At 39.9% G+C, this 26,892-nt stretch overlaps 1 protein-coding gene and 1 pseudogene across 1 annotated transcript; both read right to left on the bottom strand.

The window, feature by feature from the left end:
* Positions 1-785: 785 nt before the first annotated feature.
* On the bottom strand, positions 786-5,306 carry LOC104455427 (annotated as a pseudogene).
* Positions 5,307-7,699: 2,393 nt separating this feature from the next.
* On the bottom strand, positions 7,700-24,983 carry LOC120292781. Its single transcript, XM_039311204.1, has 3 exons — positions 24,604-24,983; positions 9,525-9,654; positions 7,700-9,472 (listed from the first exon to the last, which is right to left on the bottom strand). The coding sequence occupies exons 1-3, from the start codon at positions 24,981-24,983 to the stop codon at positions 7,700-7,702; spliced, it is 2,283 nt and encodes a 760-aa protein (XP_039167138.1).
* Between the last annotated feature and the right edge of the window lie 1,909 nt (positions 24,984-26,892).

Below are 26,892 nucleotides of genomic sequence, written 5' to 3'. Positions count from 1 at the left end.
TTTGACTATTCATGTCGGGGGAGGAGAATACGTAACGAAATATATATTTATTAACTTTTCCATGAGCGATCTTTCGCGAGTAGGAATTGAGTTTTACACAATTGTAAAACAATCGAATGTTAAAACGTAAACTTACATATAACTTTTTGCATAATTTTTAAATTTGAATAATCTCATAAATATCGGCAGAGAAAGTAAAGAAATATTACTCTTTATTTTTACCTAAATTCAAATCAACATGCACACTTTTCAAACTGATTGATAAATGTTCAAACAAAGTTAGCACGTTATAATTCGCATTTTCACGATGTGCTCATAAGTTCACATCTAGACAGTAAATATCACATTTGTAAATATTTTGCAGGACCAATAGCCCTTGATTTTGAGTTACACCGAAAAATTATTCATGAACATCATACATAATGACCTTAAGGTCATAAAAGATCGGTAGATATTTATATCACATTGGTAATTGCACGTATGGATTACTAATTGCCATTCTAGAAACTTTACTAACTACCCAAAAGTTCAATACATTTCATTTATATGATGATAATCTTTGAAACATGAATATTAAGATTAGGCAGTTTAATAGGTTCAAATTTTGTCCACCATACCCCAACAAGAAGTAACAAAGACGAAGAGACACACATGCATTAACGTTTCGTCCATCACGAGAGCTTGGGCAAAACATTAAGAAAAAAGGATCCTCCTTTTCTGTGCTCTTAATGAACGAAATTAAGTTTTTAATTGGTGAACTACATTCCCTATTTTGATAATTAATAAAAAAGGACTTTAGATCCTAGTAGAATATAATGACCAAAAGGAATTGTCTACGGACTATGTCGGCAAAGAAATTGAAGCATATTCAACTGTTCATCTTCTAACATTTTGGACAATTTTCCCTATCGGGGATAATTGTCCAAAAGTCTTTAGTCTTCTTGTGAGATGTATCATCAGCTACCTCCAAAGAGATCAATTATGAGATCCGAAGAAACAGAAGAAATAAATGACAGATCATCTTCTTACAAATATAGAAAAGATGGAAGAGTTGCTTTTGCAAAATCGTAACTCCGACCAGCTCATATTCACCCATATTGTTGGTTGAAGCTAATGCGGTAAGGCATGTTGCTGGGGCGAGAGCTTGAGATATGGTTTTAACTTTAGCTTGATAGTTGTTTCCTTCAGGAGAGAACCTGATATATGGTAACCAGTAAGAACATGACAAGAACAAGATTCTATACTATATTAATCCAGACATCCATCACTAGTTTAAGCCAAGAAATGTTCTCAAGCTTTATTTTTCAACCTCAATAATTTGACTTGTAACCTAGAGACTAGCTAATAAGTTTTTTCCCAGAAGCAGAACGAATTGGTGAGTTCTTGCAAGTCACAGAGTTTCCATCAGCAAGACAAAACGCATTTGTACCAGACTCGAAACAGATCTTGAACCACTTTATTCTCATGGGTTCGAACACAGTCAAAATGGCATCAACAACACCAACTATAAAAGTTTGTTCTAAAATCGCCTATGGCCCCAGGGCGACAATTTAATTTCGTACTTCTATTTAACTTGTAACACACGACTTTCAGTAGAGGGCTTCACATAAAAACTATGCAGCCCTGCAGTGAATTTATCTTAACAATTCCTTCTTGATGATAGCATAGTTCGAACCCTGGTGTGATGAGTGACGCGTAGTGCTAATTAAAGCGTGAAAGGTTCATGGAGTCTGGGTTAAGCATCTCCTTATTACAGACGTAAATGTTCTCACGCATGCCAATTACATGTGCTTTGCTAGTTTTTTATGGAACTACATAACATTAACGGTCCCAAGAGAATCAGCAAGGTGAACAACTAAGCGAAGCACTGACAATCTTGAGGCTTTGCCCACCAGAACTCTTTTTAGGGCTTTTCATGGCCTTGTGCAAGTTCTCATTGGTATAGAACCAACATCATAGTTTGAGTTGGATCTGATCACTAGAGCTAACTGAATGGGCAGATTGGACATGGTAGATGATTGGAATTTATTAAGGAGAAATAAAAATGAAGGCTGGGTGAGCCTGGTTTCAACAAAAAAATCCTTGCAAATGCTTGCAAGAATACTCTGTTCTAACCTTTTCCGTTTTCAATCATTAAAGGATAGAAATATGGTAAGCATAAGCAGTTCAACAGAGAATTATCTCAAATAGATTGCTAATAAATGCAACTAGATCCGGTTTCAATCAACTCCCAAGTTCCGACCCCAGATTATAGACCAGTCTAAATCTGAAACATTGATGGATTATCTTATGAAGGATGCTGACTTACCAATTGCTTCCAAGCATGTTTCACAAGCAAACTTCTGCAAAGAATTCCACCATAAAGAAGCCTTATCATGAGAACTCTGTCAATTCTCGATGCAATGGCGAGTGTGTAGTCCCTCGACCTAGCATTAGGACAAAGCAAACAACTCTGTCACAAAGCAAAAAACACTCACGTATCAACGCTGAACATGGTATCAGTTTATTACCAGCAGATGTGGAAGTTCACAAATTTCTGTCGCCATCCATCAATATGATCAGTGACATGTTTAGTCCCATGCACTTGTGAGACTTTACTTGGCAGGAGCTCTTATTTCTCAACATCATTGTACTTGGCATCTTCTAATCTTTGGTTCATCTCATCGTGCAGTGAGACTTTCTCAGAAGTAGTAAATAATTGGACTTCACAATGCTGATACATGTTTGGTGCGCTAGACATCCCTTATGTTCCTAACTAGACTGATGTCCCTAAGTTCCGCTTTTACTTGGCAATGTCGTCCTGCTTTTCGAGTATCAATTTCAGTCCCCCACTAATTATCATTCAACTTGCAAGTAAGTATTGTGGTTTGCTTCAGGCACTGGAGAAGTGTATTCAGGATGAAGTCTGACAAGTCTCACCATCCATACGTTCAAGGACAAGCCATACCTCTTCTTCCATGGATGGGACTTCCAAATCTTCAATCCATCATTCAAGGCCTCAGGATGTGTAGTTAATGTAAAGTAGAATTCGTTTGACACCTGTTGGAATGGTATGAAAATTTGCTAAAAGAAAACGTAACACGCATAGGCCACTCGTACCTCGCTTGACCTGCACTCAGGTTGCATCACATGGGCCACAACTTCGACATTTATCAGGAGTTCATCTGGATTGTTAAGCTCCGTATACAGGACACAGCATTTGAGGCAGAGAAAGTTGCCAATATCTGCCTACATCCCAAAGAATATCCTTTGTATTATGATCTTCCACCTAACTGATCCATAATTTCACACATATACATACAACTGCAAAAGTGAAGGCTCAAGTATGACAATCCGTGCTTATAGAAGACTGACACCGGGCATATCATGTAATCATTGCCACAGATCCACACTCAGCAGGTAAGTAATGCAACAGCAGCACCTAGACATAGAAATACATCATGCACTGGATGAGTACTTACAGGTCTCAAGAATTCAACAGGGTCAACTTCAAAGAACCAGGGTGCCACACCAGCAAAGGCATATGCGGTTGAAAAGGCCAATTCAAAAGCCCTTCGCATTTAAATCCTCCAAATACCCTCCCATGAATATTCCTTTGCCATGAATGGCATACAAATGAGTTCTCAAAACAAGTGTTGCTTAACAGAATGCTATCACTGTCTGCCAAAGCTGGCATATCACAGAAGACACAACTTTCGGCAAATAAAGCTTGGAGCCTGAACAAGTCCTCCACTTTAGTATCTCTGTTACGTTCTTCTCTCTTCTTTTTCCTCATTTCATTCCTTCTTTTCTGCCTCTTGCCAAAGTAATTTTTCTCTCTTTATCTCTGGGGAGATGGGCTTAATTGGAGCTGATTTTCCAGGTCTAGAATCACAAGCCACAAACGTGAAATTGGCAATAAGAGCAACTGAATCTGAGGAATCCCAGATTTCTGCAGGAAATTACCAGTATAAGGTAAACGGCAGAAAGGATCAGTAATGAGACTATATCATGGAAAGGATAACTTTATGAAGATCCGACATCTGAGTATTGGGCTTGAACATGTCGAAAACCTTGACAAACTGCCAATACTTATTGGCAAGAGGATGTTAATTAGCAAGCTTCTCCATAGTTTGGATGAGTTTGATTTATTGATTTTTATTTTTGGTAATAAGAGAATGGTAAATGGCTAGAAAATTAGCAAACTTCTCCATAGTTTTTATGAGTAGAGTAAAGAAAACATGCAAGAGTAAATATGGTTTGCAAAGAATAAACACACATTTAAGGCACAGCCATAAAGTGATGCCATCCTTCAGGATCAGGAGTAACATGACTCCTGCAACTGCTTAGTGGCAGCAGATGGAAATGTATATTCTCATCCTATAAGCCAATAAAGCAATCAACTTGAGGGGAGAAAGTAGCATACTATTGTCAATTGGAAGTACTGTTTCATATGATACCTTCGATGGACTGAGTTACTTCCAGTTGGATCGCCATTGACAAGTGTCCAACCCATGTAACAGCTGATGCTATTTGCAAGTCAGTGTCAATAGGGATTGGCCTCTTGAGAACTTTTCTGTCTACTGAAGCAATGCTGGTCCAAAAGTAAAAGGCTGAATACAATAGGGGTGTTCTGTTATGCACAATTCTAATAACGAATTCCCACCCTATATGGACTACGGCTAATGACTAGAGAACTTAGAAATTCTGATTGCAGAACTTGATACGGACAAGGAATGATGACTAATTTAGATACACACATATGCGAAAGATAGAGACAATGTACATGTTACAGCGAAGCAGCAGCAAGTTCATACAATATATTCTCTAATTACCAGATGACCGGTTCTAGATTATTCAAACGAGGACTTGACGTTCAAAACTACGAATAGCAGAATACTAGAACTGATTACCCACCAACCAAGCACCAGCATCTGTCAGTTTAATATCAGGAATTTATCAAAGCACCGCAAACTGCATTACCTAACTCTAGTAGTGTCAATGACATCATATGCAATTCATCTTCAGCAAAGAAAGCCCAAAGGAACTCTCTTCTTACATTAACATAGTATGCATTGCGCTGATACCAGCAAAAGGCAGGGATAAAAACGCTTGAGATTCGGTTAAAACTACATTTCAACCATTGAACCATCATTCAAACCGAGAAATTTAACCTGGAGAAACATCGCAGAAAACAAATGGCACCACGTTCAGAACCAGAAACAAAAGTATCACCATCCCATAGTTGTTCAAAGCCGAATTTAATTTACCTTATAGCAGCATATTGTCCCAGCGAAAGCATCGACATCTTCCGCCAGCTTCCCCATCCTGATCTCCTTCCATGGATTCCTCTACTGATCTCCGAGTAGAAAACGCTCGCCCTGCTCCTAGACGGGCTTCCGGAACCAATACGCTCTCCGGCGACGTAGCACTCTCGCTCTCACTGGCATCGCCGACCTCCTCGAATATCTCGGATCTCGCTTCCCACGAGGCGTTAGTGACGGGCGAGAGAAGTACGTACCGGGCCACAAGCTTGATCGACTTCCGAATCGACGATCCGGCATCGATGGGCGGAGCGGCGGCGGAGGCCACTGGAATCGCGCCCGCCCGTCGAAGCGGAGGCTCCGTCGTCCGTCGCGGTGGAGGATCGGGGCGATGCGAGTCCGCTGGCTCGAAAGGAGGAGGCTTTGAGAGGAGACAGTGGACTACCCAACCAATGTATGGAGGTTGGCTCATAGCCAACGCGCGAGTCGAAGAGGTTCCTCCAGTTCGCGCCGTCGAACTTCTTGAGGGCGTCCGTGTCGTGCCAGACTCGGAGGCGGTGAAGCCGCAGCCTAAGGGGACGTACTTGGCGGAGAAGGCGTGGGCCTGGCGGTGGCGGCTGGCGTTGTCCCTGATATTGTGGATCATCATCGTCGCCGTCGCCGTCGCCGTCGCGGGAGGGGAGTAGCTGGTCGGGGCAGGGCCGAAGGTGGAGGCGCAGGACACGGCGAGGTGCTTTCGGCCGACGGGGAAGTGTCTAGGGTTTGGGGTCAGAGAGGAGGAAAGTAGTACATCAGCATGGAGGGCGCTGATGCCATTGCTTCTGCGTTGGGAGGAGGAGCGGCGGCGGCGGCGGCGGCGGCGGCGACGACTGCGATGATGCGACGGCGGCGGCGGAGGACTGGAGGAATTTTCTGTATTTTGTTTTTCTTCTTCATTTTTATTATTGTTTGGATTTATCAATTTCGGAAAATTGGATGCCGAAACTCGCGGGGATATTCTGAGAATTACTCAGTTTATTCGCACTTTTGAGGCGTCGCTTCTCTCGTATCAAGCAGCAAAGGGCGCGTTTGGTTGTATTTTGTTTAAAAATTGTTAGGGAACAGAAATAGAAAAAAGTATTTCTGTTAGGGGAACACCACCAACAAAAATACGCGTTTGGTAAAACTTTGTTAGGGAATAAAAAATAAACGAAACATGTTTGGTAAATTTGGATAATTTTTTTATTTCTTTTATTTTTTCTATTTTTTCTTATTTTTCCTTTTTTTTTTTTTTTCTTTTTCATTTTTTTTTTTCTTCTTTTGGCCGGTCGCCGGCCAAGGCCTTGGCGACCGGCCGGCGAGGGCCGAGCTCGCCGGCGGCGGGCGAGGCGCGGCCTGCCAGCCACCGCCGGCGAGGCCGAGGCTCGCCGGCCGGGCGAGCTCGGCCTCGCCGGCCGGGCGAGCTCGAGGCGGATCCGGGCGAGATCGAGCTCGCCCAGCCGGCGCGAGGTCGGCCTCGCCTTGATCCGCGAGGCGGAGCTCGCCCGGCGGGTGAGGCACGGCCTCGCCGGCCACCGCCAGTGAGGCCGAGGCTCGCCGGCCGGGCGAGCTCCGCCTCGCCGGATCGGGCGAGATCGAGCTCGCCGGGCCGGCGCGAGGTCGGCCTCGCCGGATCGGGCGAGCTCGAGCTCGCCCGGCCATGGCGAGGCCGACCCTCGCCCGGCTACGGCGAGCCTCGGCCTCGCCGGGGACGGCGAGCGTCCCGGCGAGCCTCGCTAGGGGCCGGCGAGCCTCGCGTGGCCGGGCGAGGCCGCCGGCCCTCGTCGGCCGGTCGCCAGGCCATGGCGAGGCGGCACCGGCCAAAAGAAAGAAGAACAAAAATAAGAGAAAAAAAAAAAAAAAAAGTGTTTACGATTTGTGTTCCAAACAAGAAACAAGTTTTCTTGTTTCTTGTTTTTTTTTTGTTCCAGGAACAAAAGAACAAAAAAGAACAAAACGCACACAAACGCGTTTCTGTTCTTTTTTGTTCCAGGAACAAAAAAACCGAAATTTCATTCCAGGAACGAGAAATAGGAGTGCGGCGCCGGGCAAAGAGACACGTGCTTTATGAGCGTACAAAATGAAAAAGGAGTGAGGGAAAATGGCGATATTCCTGAATTTGCATCCCGTCTACAAGAAAATTACTTTTTTATTGTAAATTACAATCTATACTATCATTTTACTTTAATAAGCACAGCCTATAAAATTTTCTTCTTCTTTTTAAATATAATTTTAAGTATGAATTGATATATTTACCATTAATAGGAGTAGACACAGGCAAAAGCTCATTACGAAAAATGAAAATCCTTCGATTCTTGACATTAGTCATAAAGATACACAAACTAGTAATTTTTATTCAAACGAACATTTATAGAAATGCTGTGAGTGGGGCTAGATAAGGCAACCAATATGGATGAAATATCTAAGTAGAGTATTCGTTACACTACCGTACTCACATCGCTGCCATCCCTATCATCTCTGCCACGCCTCTCGCTCTGGTTGTCAACATCACGCCCAACGCCAGACTTCTCTTCCCAATATTCGCGATACATGCCCCATTCAGGTTTGTAGAAGCGACCGACATGAGCCATCAACAACCAAACAAAGGTAACAAGCTCTCCCCCTTTGCTCAGCATTTGCACGTGTGCCTCTCCCTTAATATTAATTGCTGCATATTGCAACAGCTTAAGCCACATGTCGCTTATTATCTTCCACTTGTTCTTATCATTTTCCAATTCGTGGGCCAAAAGGAGCCCCTCGAGGAGCGGGGATTTCAAAGGGTTGATAGGACCCTCTCCGCGCCAGGCTCGAAGAGACATTTCATCTGAATACAATTCTTCACATATCTCATTCAGATCTGTGGTCGCATTACTGATGTAGCTCCGTAGCTCTAGCAACACCTTCGTCGATACCATTTGGGCAAAGCCCACCATGGCCACAGAGGACATCAAATTAGGCTGATTAAGTAAAACATACAACATATAATCAGAGAGAATCTTGCTAAATTCCCTTTGATCAACTAGGGCTGGGTCAAGTGGGGTTGTGGATCTCATTGATTGTTTATCTTTGTTGTACCATATTTCAGTAGTAATATGCAACCCTATAATGTAGTTGTGCATATTAGCATTGCTGACATTTTCAAAAAGACCATGGGTACCAAACTGATTTTGCTTGACTAGCTCCATCACATCTTCCGAGTCACTTGACATCCCAGATTTCACATGGTTAAAGAGAAAGATCCATAACTTCTTCATGAAGAGATTTTTGGACATGTACTTTGCATTTGCAATCGTTGACCTTTTACCACGGCATCTAGCTATTGTCTCACCAGCTTGAAGGAAACAAGAGATGATCTTGTCGACCATTTGGAATGGAAAACTACATATATTTTTGAAAACGACAAAGCCCCAGAACTGATTGCACTTACATATCTTTCTCGGACTCTCCTTCAATGCCTCGGAAAAAAGGTTACAAGCAGATATGGATTCTGACCACCTTCGAAATATCAATGGTGTATCCAAGAACTCATAAGTAACATCGGTGTTAGGTTCTACTTCATGTGTGATGTATCGGGGCTTCCTCAGGTAATCTATGGTGGATACCAACTTGTAGAGAAATGAATCTAGTTTAGATGACCCTGTGGTGGTGTGCTTGATTCCGGCAATAGTCCAATCAGAGAAAACAAGCATTACCAAAGATATAACATCAAGAGCAATCCCTCCGAGTATAAGGCAATAAGTAATTCCCACATCAAGCTGGGGGAGTCGATGTTTCTTCAAACGATTGAACATGATGCAAGCCATCACAATGTCTATGAAGGCTATGAAGCGAAAAATGTAGCTCCATTTGGAACGTATTGCCAATGCTTTTGTGTGAAGCACCTCATATATGAACTGTAGTTCAACCGATATGATCCTCAATGCATCCATCGCAGAGACTCTGTGGAAATATTTGCAGCTCATTTTGCGTTGTTCACGTGTGTAGATGAAGTCTGTGATGAAGATCTTGAAGATTTGAAAGAAGCAATAAGCATGCTTCACCACAATGCTCTCAGTAAGATTTACTTCTTCTTCATTATTTGCTTCTTCTTCATTAAAACATACATCCGCTACATAAGTGAGCTCTTTACAAGAACAACAAGAGAAATGGTCATCCCAGAGCACCCATTCCCTAAGCCTCGGGAGGTTTGAGAGATAAAGTGCCCATAACCTCTCCACATTTTTTTATGAATGCAGCAAAAAACACTAAGATTGTTGGGATCACCAGCGACTTGTCACTAGGAAATATCTTCCCAAAGACATAGACGACCGCACCGACTTGGAAGATGAAACTCACCAGGTGCCGAGTCCAAATGTTACTGTCAACCAAAGAGAATGCACCAATGGCGTCCGGACTGCCAAAATGTAACAAAATAAATGAAGCCCAAAATGCCTGAAGTGCTCCCTCTAATTCTGCACCAATGCTCGAATTGCCTTGGTTGTGAGAGATGAGCCCGACCGCAAATGGATTTACCCAGTTAGCCATCAAATAGGCTAACCACAAGAGGAAAACTAGGGGGTTGCTTGTGGTTTGCTTTCTAATGCGTGCAAATAGAATTAGAAAAATTTGGAGTAAGAGGCTCAGTATAATGAAGCCTCGGATGTTCCATTTGTGCCATAAATCTGAAATAAAGCTAGATGCCATGTTTTTGCTTAATTGAATTCTAGGGCACCGCTCTAATATAAATTCAAGAAAACAGCGTTCTGCAGACTTTATGAGGAAGCCTTCAAGAAGAAATTTACAAGTGTAGCGTAGTGTGTGATAAGGAAAAGGGGGGCTTTTGGGACTTGAAAAGGACGAAGAAGCGCGTGCTCTGGCCTTGCTCTGTGTCTGCTTCAGTGCGTGGTGTGAGTGGTGGAGTCAGGTTCCCGGGGGGATCACAAGAATTTATATATCTGGCCTGGTATTGCAGTTTTCCTTTTATTTTCTGTTAGATTAGATAATATTACCATTCTACCACCCGCGTATAAGCATGATATTTGCATATCATTCTTTGTTGTTTGAAGCTTGAATTTCAAATCGCATGCAGATAGGCATTTAAAGTCGTCTAAGGGCCTGTTTGTTTGTATTTCGTTTTTCTTGTTCATTAATAGATATTCTATTTTTTTTGTTCCAAAAAAAAAAAAGCAATGTGTTTGTTTGCGTTTTTGTTCCAAATATGCTTTTTGTTCCAGGAACAAATTTGGAATAAAAACAAGAAAAAAAAAAAACTTGTTTCTTGTTTTTGAAACAATTTGGAGAAACAAATTTTCTCTTTCTTCCATATTTTCTTCTGTTTTTTTCTTTTTCTATTTTTCTTCTTTTTTCTTTGGCCGATCGCCGGCCTCGGCCATGACGGCGACCGGCCGTCGAGGGTCGGGCGACGCCATCGAGGGCCGACGACCTCATCGGAGCGTCGCCGGCCCCAACGAGACCGAGCGTCGCCAACCCCTGGCGAGGCTTGGCCTCACCAAGCCACCGCCCTGGCAACCGATGGCTAGGCGAGCTCGGCCTTGTCGTGGCTGTGCGAGGCCGCCAGCCCTCATTGGCCGATCGTTGGCCATGGCCGAGACTGGCGACCGGCCAAAAGAAGAAAATATGAAAAATGAAAAAGAAAGAAAAAAAGGAAAAATAAATTAAAAATATTAAAAAATTAAAAGAAACAATAAAAGAACACAAATTTACCAAACGTGTTTCGGTTCTTTTTTTATTCTAAGAACAAGTTTACAAATGCATTTTTCGGTCAAAAATTGATCCCTGGAATGAAATAGTTTTTCTATTTCGTTCTTTGGAACACTTTTGAATAAATATAAACAAACGCACCCTAAGTGGCTATCGTATTTCTTTTATAAAAAATATTAGAAGTATTATATTATTTAGGACAATTCAATCTTCTTATTTGAAGTCACCCCAAGCCAACGTATATCCTAATAATATCATGGTTTCACAAATCTGAAATGGAGTTAAATGTTAATAAACCCATCCATTATCAAGTAATTCACAAGTCCTTCCACTCAATTATGATCTTGATTCGACCGATTACAAAATTCCACCAAAGCCAAATTGGAGTTAATATAAGTGGGACCCTCAAAAAAGGCGTGTCTTTCTCCCGCCAAAGCAACTGGCTGCACGTTTTCCACAATACTAGGCAATCTGGGTCCAACAAAGCGAAAAAGAAGTTCATCTGAACAGCAAAAGTACTCTGTCACGTGAAGGTCCGCCTCCAGAAAGGAGAGCTATGCCCTAAGCGATGCTTCATAAAGGCATATCTGCGTCCAACCGAAGACAATTTGTGCCAAGAAGTGACCGTCCGACAAAGCGATGCTGCTACAATCCTTAAGCCTGACTCATTTTCTTCTTTTGCCCTTTTTCCTCAAGGTCCCCACACAATGTTCTTAGCTTGCACGAAATCCCATAGTTCGTGATTCACGTTTTCGTTTTAAAAGATATTGGCAGATTTTGGGAGTGATGTTGGGGTTCCATACTTGACGCGCGGCTCTCGTCTTTCTATTCAAAATTGATTGATTGGATATTTATTGGCGATTTCCTTCACATTTGTCCATTATTCTACCGACGGTAGAGAAATGAAATTAAAGAATGCTTCAATTAATAGCTTGTTTGATCATACTAAAAAGGATTTACCATTTTCCTCGCAAAAATTTGAAATCAAGCAGGCGTTTTAAGCTTCAAAAAAAAAAATTGTATAGTACATTCTAGTATGCTTTTGTAGATTTCAAATGCCTCGTATCAAATAATCGTAAATTGCTAGGGCCATAAGAAAATGAACTCACAAAAAATATTAAGTACTGTTATTTCCTTCCTCAAACCTGCATTTGAGATTTTTATTTAGATAAATAAAAAAGAGGATGAAGTACATTCTCCAATCCCGTTAAAAGCAGGGCTTTCTTCGTTCTTCTGTCATATTTTACGTTTCTATGAAAATAATTGTAAAATTGCCATTAGCAGCTTAGGTTATGCGGATGAGAATACTGTTTATAGTAAATCAACCAGAAAAAATGTCTTATACAATTCAATGAAGATAAAAAAAGAATAACTACGTGTATGGAACTTATTTGCAAAAATTTCTCCATCTAAAATTATATTTATGATATCAATAACCATATCAGTTAACTCGTGACATTGAACATTTAGTTCAAGTAACTAATCAAGCTGATTGTTCAAGTAAAATTGAGCACCATGTTTTTGCTTAATTTGAACTTTGTTGCTCCTCTCTAATACAATATCGGTCAAAACAAGATATGTAGAAAGAATAATGAGGAATGTAAATATACGTGTTGAGATAGTTCCTTACTTGTCAGCAAATGGTATCTATTCAACAAGCCAAAAAGGTAAAAGAATTGTGAACCAATCATTTCACAAATGAACCCGAGTAAGGTATCTTATGCAAATAGTTCCTTACTTGTCAGCAAATGGTATCTATTCAACAAGCCAAAAAGGTAAAGAAATCGTGAATCAATCATTTTGCAAATGAACCCAAGTAAGGTATCTTATGCAATAATTGGCAGAAGAAAAGTATCTCATGCATGGATGATGCCTAAAACTTTGTGTCAGGTTGATGTTTTATCTTTGAATTGGCTCTATCTTGATTCTAGTTGCACATCCATCTGTAACTATCCGAGTTTCGAATTATGAAATTTTAGTATCCGAGATGAGTTTAGTGAAATGTTTGATGATAGCACATTTAATGGGACACTTGATATTATTGATGAGTTAGATACCATCTAACAAGTCATATGAGTGTGCTTTTATAGGAAACGTAGATCCACCTAGTCGAAGAACAGCTTTGTTATGCAAAATATCAAATAAGCATTCAAATTGAGAATTAAGAATTATAAAATACCCAATAGATAGATATTTGATTAATACTCATAATTGGATTCCAGTGTTCCTCACGTGGAATAATCTTAGGATTGTGCTAACCATTTTATAGGTGGAGTCTTATACAAAGTAAAGGGCAGTATGCCACCATTAATAACCACATATCGAGCCGAAAGTTCCATGTTATTTGACAAAACCATACATATTTGCAGAAGAAATAATCGATATTTTCGACAGACTACTATAGTATAAAGTATTAATTCCTTGGTTTACAAAACCATATTAAAAAAACACCAAATTGATTCGAATCAACGAGCACAAACATCAATTTGACCAAAATTAAAGTTTACAAATGAATTGGAACATCTACTCAAAGTTTAAAGACTGAATTTTCATCTTATCTCTTCTTTTTATTAATGCTAAAAATAGAATACTAGCTGGAGAAATCGAATAGTATTCGATATGATATATCTTCGAATCTTTAAACATGTCTCACTTGCTTAGGTAGCTAATGAAAGTTCGTTGCATCATTTTTTCCTATAATCATTGTATAATTTGCTTTTCCTTTTTGTAAAGTGGTCCTTATATTGACTTTAGAATGGGTACTTTTATTATGGGGAAAATACTGAAAACATATCTTATTGCTGACCCAATGACTACATATACCCTCTATTTATGCAAAAACCATTCACATATCTCTAAGCAAAATCCTATATTATAAAGATCAAATTGCCCATTCTAGCAAACTCATTTTAACATCTTACTTGGGATTTTGGCAAATTAGTTTTTGTTTTGTTTCAAGGTTTTTGGGTGAGTGAGAATTTAGAATTTGGCGAATAAAAATATTTCTAAGAAAATAATACTTCTATATAAGGACAACAAGATAATTTTTGTAAATATTTAAAATGATTTTTGACACGACACGAAAGCCCAGAAGAGTGTTGGCGCTTCATAGGTGTCCACAAAAGTGGAAGACGCCATTAGATTACTAATTGTGAAACCCACCCATTATGATCTTAATTCACATTAAATGATATCACCAAAAAGTTTGTTTTAGCCAAAGAAATGGGAAAAAAAAGACTTTCTCTTTCACGTGGATGTTATATTCCAAAGCAAAATTGGAGTTTATATTAAGGAATATAATTTGCTATGGTCCCCTGAACTTTAGTATAATGTACAATGTCGTCTCTGAACTTTTAATTTGTTCAATATGATAAAAGTATATGTTCGATCTAATCCCTAAATTAAATGAAAATGTTCACAAATTTTTGGTATCTTCCCTTTTTTTCAAAAAACTTGGACCCCAAGCAATGTTCCTTTCTTTTGTCATTTTTTTTTTGGCAAAGATAGCATGAATGTTTTTCACTTGCCAAATATTCCTGAGCTACATTTTTTTTCTTCTTTTGAAACTTTTTTCAAAGTTTGTGAGTCACGTTGGGTCGACACATGCATTAATGGGATGCAAATGAGCTTAACCAATCTTAACCGTCGAATTACGTAAGTCCCATGTCAGGTTCACATAATTCAACAAATGGGATGCACTGATCTCATCATCAATATTGCTTGTCCGAAAGAAAGATACAAAGCTTCGAATTGCGGATTTTGTCCACGGACTGATGGACTTGGCAGCCAAAACTTCCCACCTCCAAAAAGGAAAACAAGTAAAACAGTCGACAACACAAGTAGAATAGTCAACAACCCCTTTTCTCTTTGAGCAAGCAAACCTTATCCCGGGGAAGTTACTTTGGTTGCATTGGGCCCGCTTATTGTCTTCTCTATCAGTATCTCTGTTTTCAAATGTATCTTATGTACATGCGAATCTCTTCTTCAAGAGAATTTACTTCGAACTCTCCTCCATATTTAACAGCATTTCCCTGCAAAATTCGGGAAAATTACCAAAAAATCCTAAACCTATTGTGCGAATTTCAACTCAAAACTAGACTTTTCAATTTGGCTAATTTAGTCCTAAATCTTATAATATTTTGCCAATGTAGTCCTTTCAATCAATTTTGATTAGAAGTCACTGACTTAGATGCTGCTTGTCTCATGTAGCACAACCAACGTAGCCATGGACAATTTTCGTGATTTTTTTTTAGGTTTTTATATTTTATTTCTTTTTTTTTTAACTACAATCGACAAGGGTCATAAGGGCCTCAGCAATGGTCTGTGACCCTCATCGGCCATTAAGTGAGGGCTTGCAAGCCCTTGGCAACCACTAGCAATGGTCACATCCCTTGCTCACGGTCAACGAGGGCTTATAGGCCCTCGCCCAATATGGGCGATGGTCATCTCATCCGCGGTAGACAAGACCGTTATGACCTTATCTAGTGGCTAACGACACTAGTTGGCAAGCACCGAGGCCCTGACAACCCATATCGACCACAGTGGAAAAGAAAAAGAAAAGGAAAAAATAAAAAAATTCATAATTTTTTTTATATAAAAATTGCAAAAGTAATCCACATCAGCGTTGGCCATACCATATAAGACGGTCAGTGTCCACATCAATGATTTCTTGCCAAAATTGGCCGGAAGAATTACATTAGCGAATTGTTAAAAGGTTTAAAGTTAATAAGACCAAGTTTTACGTTTAAGAAATATCTACCTTGTTCTTCCTCCAATAGAATTTCCTTTGCTTTTCTTTCCTAATCTTTAATTTCACTTGTGCAAAAATTTTATTCTCTTTCCTCCTCACCCTCTGATCGAGAATCACATTCTTGTGGCTTGATTTTATATATGCACACTTCCCTATGTAGTAGAGTGCTGAAAGGAATCTATTTTCCTAATGGGGACCTCTGGACAGCAAGCACGGGCCAACGTCCCTCATGGGGATGGCGGAGTTTGATACTTGGCAGAGATACAATCAAAGAAAATATTAAATGGTCAGTTGGGGATGGTAAATCTATTCGTATTCGAAAAGATAAATGGTTAATGCAATGGGTAATTGGTGGACAAATCAATCCATCAGAGCCCCTTATGGTATCTGAGCTCATACATGAAGATTCCAGAGAGTGGAATGTACAACAGATTCAACAGGTCTATAATGCAGGTATCGTCAATGAGATCCTAGCTATCCCATTGAACCCACAACCACAATCAGATTACCTAGTTTGGACAGGTAATAATACTGGGAAATACACTGTCAAAAGCGGCTACAACAGAGCAATTGCAGTAAACACAAAGCAAGATAACAATAAGGCCTCCTGTTCATTTCAACCACCACGTACCTTATGGACAAGAATATGGAGCCTAGCTGTGCCATCGAAAATCAAAACTTTCCTCTAGGCTCTCTGTCAAAACGCCATCCCCACGAGGGAAAATCTACACAGAAGAAAACTTCTTTCCGACCCATTTTGTCCAATCTGTTATACGAAGGTAGAAACAACCGAACATCTGTTCTTTTTGTGTAAATGGACAAAACGCATATGGGAAGGTCCAACTTGTAGGAGTCTTAGTCCAACAAGCAGGATCACCCGAACAGACAAGTGGATAATGGAAGCTTTCCGAATGACTACAGACATACCTGACTGGGAATACACAGGATTGATCCTCTAGCACATATGGAAGGCAAGGAATGGATGGATTTTTCGAGCAAAAGTACCGATCTCTGCTGATACCCTGAGATGTGCACAAGATCAGCACTCAATTTGTACCCACGGACAGAAGAGAAAGAATCAACCCAACCCTAATTGCAACTTACCTCAGCGATGGAAACCACCGGATAGACTAGATTTGAAGTTGAATGTTGACGCATCTTGGAATCGGGGCAAGTTTCTTTGCTCTGTTGTGGGTTTGGTGAGGGATTCGTCGGGGCAGATAATCGAGGGCTTTGCTTGCACATCTAGGGTTTCTTCATCACAAGAGGCGGAAGTTGAAGCCCTTTTACACGGCTTCTTTTATATGAAAGAACTCCAGATGCGGCACGTGCGGGACTTCCGAAGTCAACCACTTCGCTGGATCTGTGAAAGTGATTGTCTTCCAGCAGTTGAACAGGTAATGGGCCGGGCCGATATTCAGTGGAATTTGAAAGAAGTGGTCAAACGATGCAAACAAGAGCTGGATCAATGTGCGAATGTCAAGGTGAGGTGCGAATGTCAAGGTGAGCTGTTGTACCCGAGAAGAAAACCGTGCTGCGGACTAGATTACACGAACCCACCGAGCGAACAAGCTTCCCCTGAATTGGTGGATTAATCCTCCTTTGCCTCTATGGAATATATTATGTTCAGACATTAGTTCTTATATGTCTTGTAAGACTCCTTTTAAGTAAGAATAGTACGTCACATCTTTTCGACCAATATATATATGCACACTTCCCAAATCTTCAATTTCACATGTTCAAAAAGTTGATTCTCTTTCCTTCTGCCCCTCTGACCAAGAATCACATTCTCAATCTGATCAAATTTGGTGGCTTGATTTTATAAACGCACTCTTCCCTAATCTTTTACTTGACACATTTGAAAGGTTGATTCTCTTTCTGCCCCCCAGCCCAAGAATCACATTCTCAATTTGATCAAATTTGTGGCTTGATTTTATACATGCAATCTTCCCTAAGCTTCATTTTATTAATGCACTCTTCCCTAAGCTTTGAGTTTGCAATTTGAAAAGGTTGATTCTCTTTCCTTCTCCCCCTCTGACCGAGAACCACATTCTCAATTTGATCGGATTTATGGCTTGATTCTATAAATGCACTATTCCCTAATCTTTGATTTCACACGTTTGAAAAGTTGATTCTCTTTCCCTCTCCCCCAGAATTACATTCTCAATTTGATCAGATTTGTGGCTTGATTTTATAAATGCACTCTTCCCTATGCTTAATTTCATAAACGCACTCTTCCCTAATATTTGAGCTTGTAATTTGAAAATGTTGATTCTCTTTCCTTCTCCCCCTCCGGTTGAGAATCACATTCTTGATTTGATCAGATTTCTGGCTTAATTTTATAAACGCACTATTGTCTAATCTTTGATTTCACATGTATAAAAAGTTTGTCCTCCCTATAGTTGCCTCTTGTTGGCTGGTCCCATTGTTGTTTTGTTGGTTTTGTTGTCATTGTCTAGGCCGGTCCCTACCTTGTTTTGGTTCTGTTGCCTTTGTTTTGGTGGCTGTTGGTCGTTTTTTGACGGCACTCTTCCACTCATTTTGACTGGTTTATGAGTGCAAGTTTTTTACGCTGGTCCTTTTGTATAGTTTCGGTTCAAGCTCAATATATTCTTAATTTACCCAAAAAAAAAAAAAGTTTGTTCTCTTTTCTTCTCCCCCTCTGGCTGAGAATCAATTCTCAATTTGATCAGATTTGTGGCTTGATTTTATAAATGCACCCTTCCCTAAGCTTGATTTTATAAACACACTCTTCCCTAATTTTTGAGTTCCCAATTTGAAAAAGTTGATTCTCTTTCCTTCTTCCCCTCTAGTTGAGAATCACATTCTCAATTTGATTAGATTTGTGGCTTGATTTTATAAATGCACTCTTCCCTAATCTTTGATTTCACAAGTCCAAAAGTCGATTCTCTTTCCTTCTCCCCCTTTGGTTGAGAATCACCCTCTCGATTCAATTAGATTTGTGGCTGGATTTTTATAAAGACTCTCTTCCCTAATCTTCCATTTCACACGTTCAAGAAGTCAATTCTTTTTCCCTTCTCCCCCTCTAGCCAAACTGGTCTACACATTCACCAAAGATCAATTACAGAACCTAAAACAAATCAGGAAAGAAAAGAAAAGACAATCGAAGCAAAGAAAAGGAAAATCAAAGACTAAGGAGACTCTCAGCTTTAGAAACTGAAGTTGAAAGCCTACGGGAGCTTCAAAGGAGGGAAGAGCTTTCGGGAATTTCTAATTCAACGCCACAATTTTCAGCTGTTTTTTCTCTAATGGGCTGGGCCAAAATTCATGGTCTAGAGGCTTAGTCCAAATTATTCTAATTAAGCTCAAAACCTTCATGTACCAGTCCAAATAGTATGTAACTCATGTGGGCTTAATGCTATTAAAGGAAAAAATGACCTTAATGTGCAAATACAATTTACTAATTTTTTTTATCTGGGGTGAGAATTGATTCTTAGTTTTTCTATCTAATGAATAACCAGATGGATCACCAACATTTAGGTTTCACCACGCACTTTTAACTTCTTCTACTTCTTTTTTCAAATAAAGAACTCCTGAAACTTTCATATTACTCGAATGTTGACAGGGGACTCACATTTAAACTTTTCATAATATTTTATAATTTGAAAAGAAAAATATTTTAACTTTTGATGGGATAATAAAAAAAATACTTTTGGTTTAATTTAAATCAAAAAATAAAAAAAATGCCCGCCTTTGAAAATGGTCCCAATGCATTTTTAGCTGCAATGACTTTGTCTACCAACATTTTCCCCTTGGAGTCATCGTTCTTGCTTCGATGCCGCATTGTCACTTCAAATTGCCTAGCAAAAGGCAAAGAAACATAATGTAAGGATTAACTTGTGACATGGTAAAATGCCGTGCTCGAGAGATTCTAGAGGTTGGGTGGCTCATTTTCATCTCCATCTCCTTGGGCTTTGATATTCCTGATGACAATGCGTTGTTGTCGCTATGATTGTTTGGCTTGTTAAGGACATTCACAACGTCTTTGCAGGATAAGGTTTGTTGGTCAATCAAAGACATGAAAATTGCGCAATTGGCGGTTTCCTTCACTTCGGCTAAAGATCAGACATCACAGAAATAACAAGAGACCGACAATTCTTTACCGTGGAAACAGACCCATGTACATGAATATGAAACTCTGAAGACCTTGATTTTGAAATTTGGCCGGTTTAAATTCTAATTGACGCACTATTTAGTTAACCGTGAAATTTATGACGGAGGGGCTGCCGGCCACTCCGCAATGGTGATGTTGCAGAAGTTCGGCCTCGCAGATTAATGACATTGTATACCTTTTTGTTGTAAAAGAATAATTATTCCTGTTACCAATAATAGTGAAAACTCAAATCAGCTTGTTAGAATGTCGGGTTTGAGTTATGTTGACGTGTCATGTGTACTTCATCTTTCTTTTGTAATCAGAAAGTGCCATTGTTCTGATTTGATAATTTCTGTGAAGGGTTCCCGTTGCATTGTAATCATTTTAAGAACAAGCGTGCAAGTGTGAGATTAGTGAATGTGTCTTGCAAGTGTAATCTATCGGCTTTCAGCTACAAGAGAAATGAGGGTCAAAAAGTCAAAAGTGCTCAGTCTATTTCAGCTGCATGGGCGACAAATTGCCTTGGTTGTGGGAGATGAGCCCAATTGCGAATGTAATTACCCAGTCAGCCATCAAATTGGCCAACGACAAGAGAGAAAATATTTGGCGATTCCTTTTATTCTTTTTTAATTTTTCTAAAATGTGCTAATAAAATGAGAAATATCTAAAGTGAGAGGCTTAGAGTAATGAAATTTCGGATGTTCCAATTGTTCTACGGATCCTAAGTACAGGAAAATGTCATGTTTTTGCTTAGTTTGAATTTTTAAGACTCCTCTCAACTATCCATTAAAGGGCTTACATGCATAAAAAGACAGTGCTCTGTAGACTTTACAAGGAGGAACGGGGAACTTGGGAGGATAAAGCATCACGTGCATAGCACTTGCCTCGCTCCGCCTCTCCTGCCATGAGTGGTGTGAGCGCAGTTAGATTGCCGGACAAGAATCTATATTACATAATATAATCATTCTACCGTGGTCGTGAAAACAAGATACTTGCATATCATTTTTGTTGATTGAAGTGCGACCAATTGTATACAGATGGACATTTAAAGTCGTGTAAAATTCCATCGCAAATTTTATTTTAAGATTAAAAGTAGTTCTTTTAAATTTGAGTTATGACATTAATCCTCTCATACCTACTTATTGGTATGTCTTGGATGGGGAAATAACAATTTTTTAATACTAAACATCTCCAAACCCTTTGTGAAAAATGTCTATTTAACATTTAAAAAACTCACGATGATCAAGTCTACCTTAAATAATTCTGAGCTCATATGTACCCTACTAATATCGTTATTCCTATTAAGACGCGAACTAAAGCATAAATATTTGGAGCCAAAGCTTCCCAAAGACCTAAAGCGAGAAGTTTAGTATGATGGAGTGTTAGATGCTCCATTTGTTTCCTGAATTTGAAACACAGCTATATCCCAAAGCTTAGAGAGAGTAACGGAGAGGGTAGACAACGAATTGGAGAGGTGACGATGGACCTTCGCTCGGGTGTCTTTTCTCCAAATGAAAAGGAAGAAAAGAGAAGTTAGAGAGAGAGAGAGAGAGAGAGAGAGAGAGAGAGAGAGCATGTTACGTTGAGAAACGGAAGGGAGGAGAGAGTAGACGGGGTAATTTGACAAGTGGGGCCCACCTTGACACACGTCTACAAATTTATAAAGCATTTTATCGCATATGGAAAATCTGATGTACCAAATATTTTCTTGCATGATAGAGGCCGAAGCCAGGGGGAAAAGAAATTTCCCATAGTGTTTCCCAAGCCTCAACTACTCATACAATATTTAAACCACAATTTCTCGCTAAGTAATCTTTTAATCTTGCGAGGAAATTATATGAGAATTCTTACCACAAGAATTTGTTGGCTTCAACACATAAACGATTGAGGTAATTCCACAAAGAAAGACCCAATGACAGGCTCCCAACACCAATGGACATCGCTCACTGATTCCACGGTACTCACTGAAAACGGCACTTCTCAAAAAACCGCAATTTTGCTCACAAGAGATATTTATAAGTGAGAACCCATGATCACCAAGTCACGGTCAAATTCAAAGTCCATAGTGGACTTTCCAACTTTAGCGACACACTCGAACGCGCAGTAGGAGAGTTGATATTGCCTCTGCGTCCTGATCGCGATTCCAATCACAGAAATCATTTTCTTAATCTGCGTTACTTGACTTCGAACCTCTCTCCACAAGTAACAATTAATCTTGGGTTGAGTTTCATCTAGAGGCTCAAACTTGAAACATATTTTAATAAAAACAGAATGTTGTTGCTCGATTTAGCATTGAAGTGGAATATCGTGCTCTTATTGACATGACATCAAAATTACTTTAGTTACAGCAGTTATTAAAAGACATAGGGGTACGTCATAACAGTGAAATAGTCATTTACTGCGACAAATGAGGTGCTACTCAAATAGTTCACAAATGATGTTTTCCATGAGCGCTCCAAACATACTAAAATTGACCGCCATTTCATACAAAATCACAAGGTTCATGATACCGAACAATTTGTTTCCACTTAATCTACTAATAAGACTGATGATATTTCCACAAAGGTACATCCACCGAACGTTTTCAGGATCTTTTCTTCAAACTCCAGTGACTTCCTCAATATTAGCTTGACTTTGAGGGAGAATATTAGAGATATTTAGACTATTTACGATATTCTTGATATGCATAATATTCTATAATATTTTGGATATCCTTATGATTGACTGTAATTGATCGTGTAATATTTTATTGCTATAAATAGTCAACTTGTAAAGCCTATAAATAGGCTTATGTTCTCATTATTACACATTGAAATATATAAAAGAATTCTCTATTTCTCCATTCCACATTATTATTAACTGACTCCTTCGTGAATATTGCCGAGAAGAAAGCCTAGGTGTCTCTTTTAAGGGCCTAGTCACTCTTTTTGTATAAGACCAAGTTTTACCTTTAAAAAAATATACTCTACCTTGTCATTCCCCCCGCAGAATCTCCTTTGCTTTTCTCTTCTAATCTTCAATTTCACTCGTGCAAGAAGTTTATTCTCGTTCCTCCTCACCCTCTAACCAAGAATCACATTCTTGTGGCTTGATTTTATATACGCACACTTCCCCAATCTTCAATTTCACACGTTCAAAAAGTTGATTCTCTAGCCAAGAATCACATTCTCAATTAGATTAGATTTGTGGCTTGATTTTATAAACGCACTCTTCCCTAATCTTCGATTTCGCACGGTCGAAAAGTTGATTCTCTTTCTTTCTCCCCCTTTGGTTGAGAATCACTTTCTCAATTTGATCAAATTTATGGCTTGATTGTATAAATGCACTCTTCCCTAATCTTGAAGCTTGCAGTTTGCAAAAGTTGATTCTTTTTCCTTCTCCCCCTCTGGCTGAGAATCACATTTCCAATTTGATTAGATTTGTGGGTTGATTTTATAAACGCACTATTCCTAATCTTTGATTTCACACTTTCAAAAGTCTGAGAATTTGTGGCTTGATTTTATTAATGCACTCTTCTTTAAAATTCTCTTTCCTTCTCCACTCTGGCCGAGAATCACATCCTCAATTTGATCAATTTGTGGCTTGATTTTATAAACGCATTATTCCTAATCTTAGATTTTACATGTTCAAAAGTTGATTCTCTTTCCTTCCCCCCCTCTGGTTGAGAAGTACATTATTAATTTGATTAGATTGGTGGCTTTGTTTTTTTTTAATAAATGCACTCTTCCCTAAACTTGATTTTATATACGTACTCTTCCCTAATCTTTGAGTTTGCAATTTGCAAAAGATGATTCTCATTCCTTCCCCCTCGGGCTGAGAATCACATTCTCAATTTGATTAGATTTGTGGCTTGATTTTATAAACGCACTCTTCCCTAATCTTTGATTTTGCAAGTTCAAAAAGTTGATTCTCTCTCTTTCCTTCTCACCTTTGATTGAGAATTACACACTTAGTTTGATCATATTTGTGGCTGGATTTTATAAAGGCACTCTTCCGTAATCTTCCATTTCACATGTTCAAAAACTTGATTCTCTTCCCTTTCTCCCCATCCAGCCAAACCGGTCTATGCATTCACCAAAGATCAGTTGTAGAAATTTATTCATACACAAACTCCTAAAATAGATCCGGAAAGAAAAGAAAAGACAATCTGTGACATTCTGAAATTTGACCCCGTTTTGATAAAGTGAAATGGGCATTTCGTCAACGTGCCTATGGCTCTTTTTCTCTAAGCTGATCACTCACGAGTTAACTAACCTATTGGGTAAAGCCGTTAAGGGATGTATCAGCTGTAAAATCCCTAAAAGCTACATAATTGGTTGGATTTGGCTAAAATCACATCTGATCGATTTTTAACCACGAAATTGAACTCGATTTTGAGAATCGAATTTTAAACGCGTCGTAATTCTTATTTTTAGGATCCTGTCTCATCGCTCGTCAATTTATTGACGAGTCCGAAATTTCAAGAAAGAAATTATCGGAAGAAAAATTGAAGCCCGAAAGGAAATGAAAAGGGAAAGAGAAAAGAAAAGAAAATAAGAATAAGTGTTATTTTTATTTTATTTTTCTCTCTCTCCCTCTCTCTTCTTTTTCTCTCTTTTCTCTCTCTTCCCTCTCCCTTTTCTCCCGTGCGGACAGCCCCCACCGATTCCTCTCTCTCTCTCTTCCCTTTTGACTGGTCCAACCTTATCTTCTCTCTCTCTCTCTCTCTCTCTCTCTCTTCTTCTTCTTCTTCTTCTTCTTCTTCTACTTCCTTCCTCCGCACGTCCGAGCGAGCGAACCAGAAGCTTGAGCAGAAGCTGCAGCCCCGTCGCCGCCCGTCCCGCCGCCGCACCGCCGCTCGCACGCTCGCGACGGCCGCCCGCCCGACGCTGTGCATCCAGCCACCGTTCCTCGCGCCCAGGCCGCGCCCAGGCGTCCCTCTCCCGCTCGGCCCAGCCCTATTTCGCCCCTGTTTTGCCCCAATTAGCCGCGTTCGGCCACCGCCCAACTTCATCCGGCCACCACCCGACGTCCCCAGCGTCCCCCTCACCCTCCGCCGGCCTCCCCTCACCGCCCTAGCCGCTGGAGCAGCCCCGGCCAGTCCCGACCAGAAAACCCACGAGTGGGTTCCCAGCGACTTCGGGCCCGCTTTTGGGCGGTTTCCGGGCCCCGGATCCATGAGTCGCTTTGGGAAGTTTCGTTCCTCGCGTCGCCGCCGTCGGATTTATCCGATTTGCGCGCGATTTAGTGAGTAATCTCACTAATCCCGGATTAGTTGGCTAATTATGCTTAAGGTTGGTTTAGTTTTAATTAATTATGTTTAGGTTGTTAGATTAGAATAAATTAGCAATTATTAGTCAATTGTGATGTGATTTAGATAAATTGATTGCGCAATTAGCAAGTAGACGTGGTTTACTATTTATTGGGAAGCATCTCGGGAATTTTTCGACCCCTAATCGGGCTTCAATTTGGCGATTCAGGCCTAAGTGGGATTTTTGGCATTTAAATATTATTTTCGGAATTAAATTAATTATTTATTTATTTTCCGAAAATTCAACTAGGATGGCCAATGACCGGAATATTATGCTGATGACTGTGGTGAAGTCCGTTTATTTAATCGGACTTTATTTTGAGATAAATTGAATTTTAATATTAATTATTTAATTTTCGAAATTAATTAATTAATTATTTATTTCCTGAAAATTCAACTGGGATGGCCTGTGACCGGAAATTTATGCTGGTGATTGTGGTGCAATTCGTTTATTTAATTGGGCCTTATTTTGAGCTAAACATAATTTTTAATATTTAATAATTAATTTTCGAAATTAATTAATTATTTATTTATTTTTCGAAAATTAAGTTTGAGATGGCCGACGACCGAAATCTCGTGCTGATTGTCGTGGCACAGTCCGTTTATTTATTTGAGCTTTGAATTGTGCCAAATTGATTTAATGGTGGATATTTAGGATATGTTCCTAAATTGATTATTTGGGTAAATTGAGTACGAATAAAGGTTGTGAATAATTACTTTAGAAATGAGATGAATCATCATGAAAGGCACGTGGCTCGGTGAATAGTACATCATCTCGGAGAATGCACGTGGCTCGGTGATTTGGTATATCACTTCGGAGAATGCACGTGGCTCGATGATTAGTACGTCGCCTTGGAGAATGCACGGGGCTTGATGATTAGATATATCACCTCAGAGAATGCACATGGCTCGGTGACAAAGTATGTCGCCTTGGAGAATGCATGTGGCTCGGTGATTAAGTGTGGCATCTTGAAAGAGACACGTGGGCTCGGTAATTTGATGCATTACCTCGGAGAATGCATGTGGTCTCAATGAGTAAATTTGGCATCTTGAAGAGACACGTGGGCTCGGTGACTTGATGCATTGCCTCGGAGAATGCACGTGGGCTCGCTGATTCAGAATGGCATTTTAAAGGGCACGTGGGCTCGGTAAATTAATGCATTACCTCGGAGAATGCACGTGGCTCGGTGATCGGTTCTATTAATTATGACTGAATAGCAATAGCTTGAATGACCGGGAAATGGTCAGGCTGTCGTGAAATCGACTAGGTCGATTGATCATTGCTTTGATTTGATGTCGTGAATTGATTGTTGAATGGAAATGACCATGAGTGGTCTTGTTGGCATATAATCGACTAGGTCGATTTGATCGATACTTCGATCTGTGATATGATTGCTTGGGTGTCTATTGCGAATTGTACTGACTTACAGGTGGGATCTGAGGCCAAGGTACGTCTTCTGCCATGTGCGTGTATAGGCAACCTATAGTATAATGGTCTACTAATCGGGCTTAGTGGGGTAGAACTCGCTGAGACGTAGTCTCATCCTAGTTTAGGGAAAACATTTCAGGACCCCGATGAGAAGCTGATGAGGAGGAGTCTGAGAAGGAGAACTTGGAGGTGAAACTTGAGGAGAAGGATTTTTGGAAGAAGAAGATAATCCCGAGAGGGGCCTTGAGTATGGCCCAGATGGATTGAGATTCTATCTTCTTTTGAGATCTCCATTTTGATGTGGATAGAGATAGAATAAAAAGTTGTGAAGTGCTCTGGTTTGTGTTT

Source organism: Eucalyptus grandis, chromosome 1 (genome assembly GCF_016545825.1).
Source record: "Eucalyptus grandis isolate ANBG69807.140 chromosome 1, ASM1654582v1, whole genome shotgun sequence".
NCBI lineage: Eukaryota > Viridiplantae > Streptophyta > Magnoliopsida > Myrtales > Myrtaceae > Eucalyptus > Eucalyptus grandis.
This window is presented reverse-complemented; position numbering and strand designations above follow the sequence as displayed.

Bases quoted from the DNA above. Each gene is read 5' to 3' on its own strand.
- LOC120292781 (XM_039311204.1), bottom strand. From the start codon at position 24,983: ATGGATCCGGGGCCCGGAAACCGCCCAAAAGCGGGCCCGAAGTCGCTG. The intron at 9,655-24,603 runs GTTCGCTCGCTC...ACATTTTGGCAG, and splicing joins AGCTTCTGCTCAAGCTTCTG to TCCGGACGCCATTGGTGCAT. The intron at 9,473-9,524 runs GTGATCCCAACA...AAAAATGTGGAG, and splicing joins TTCCTAGTGACAAGTCGCTG to AGGTTATGGGCACTTTATCT.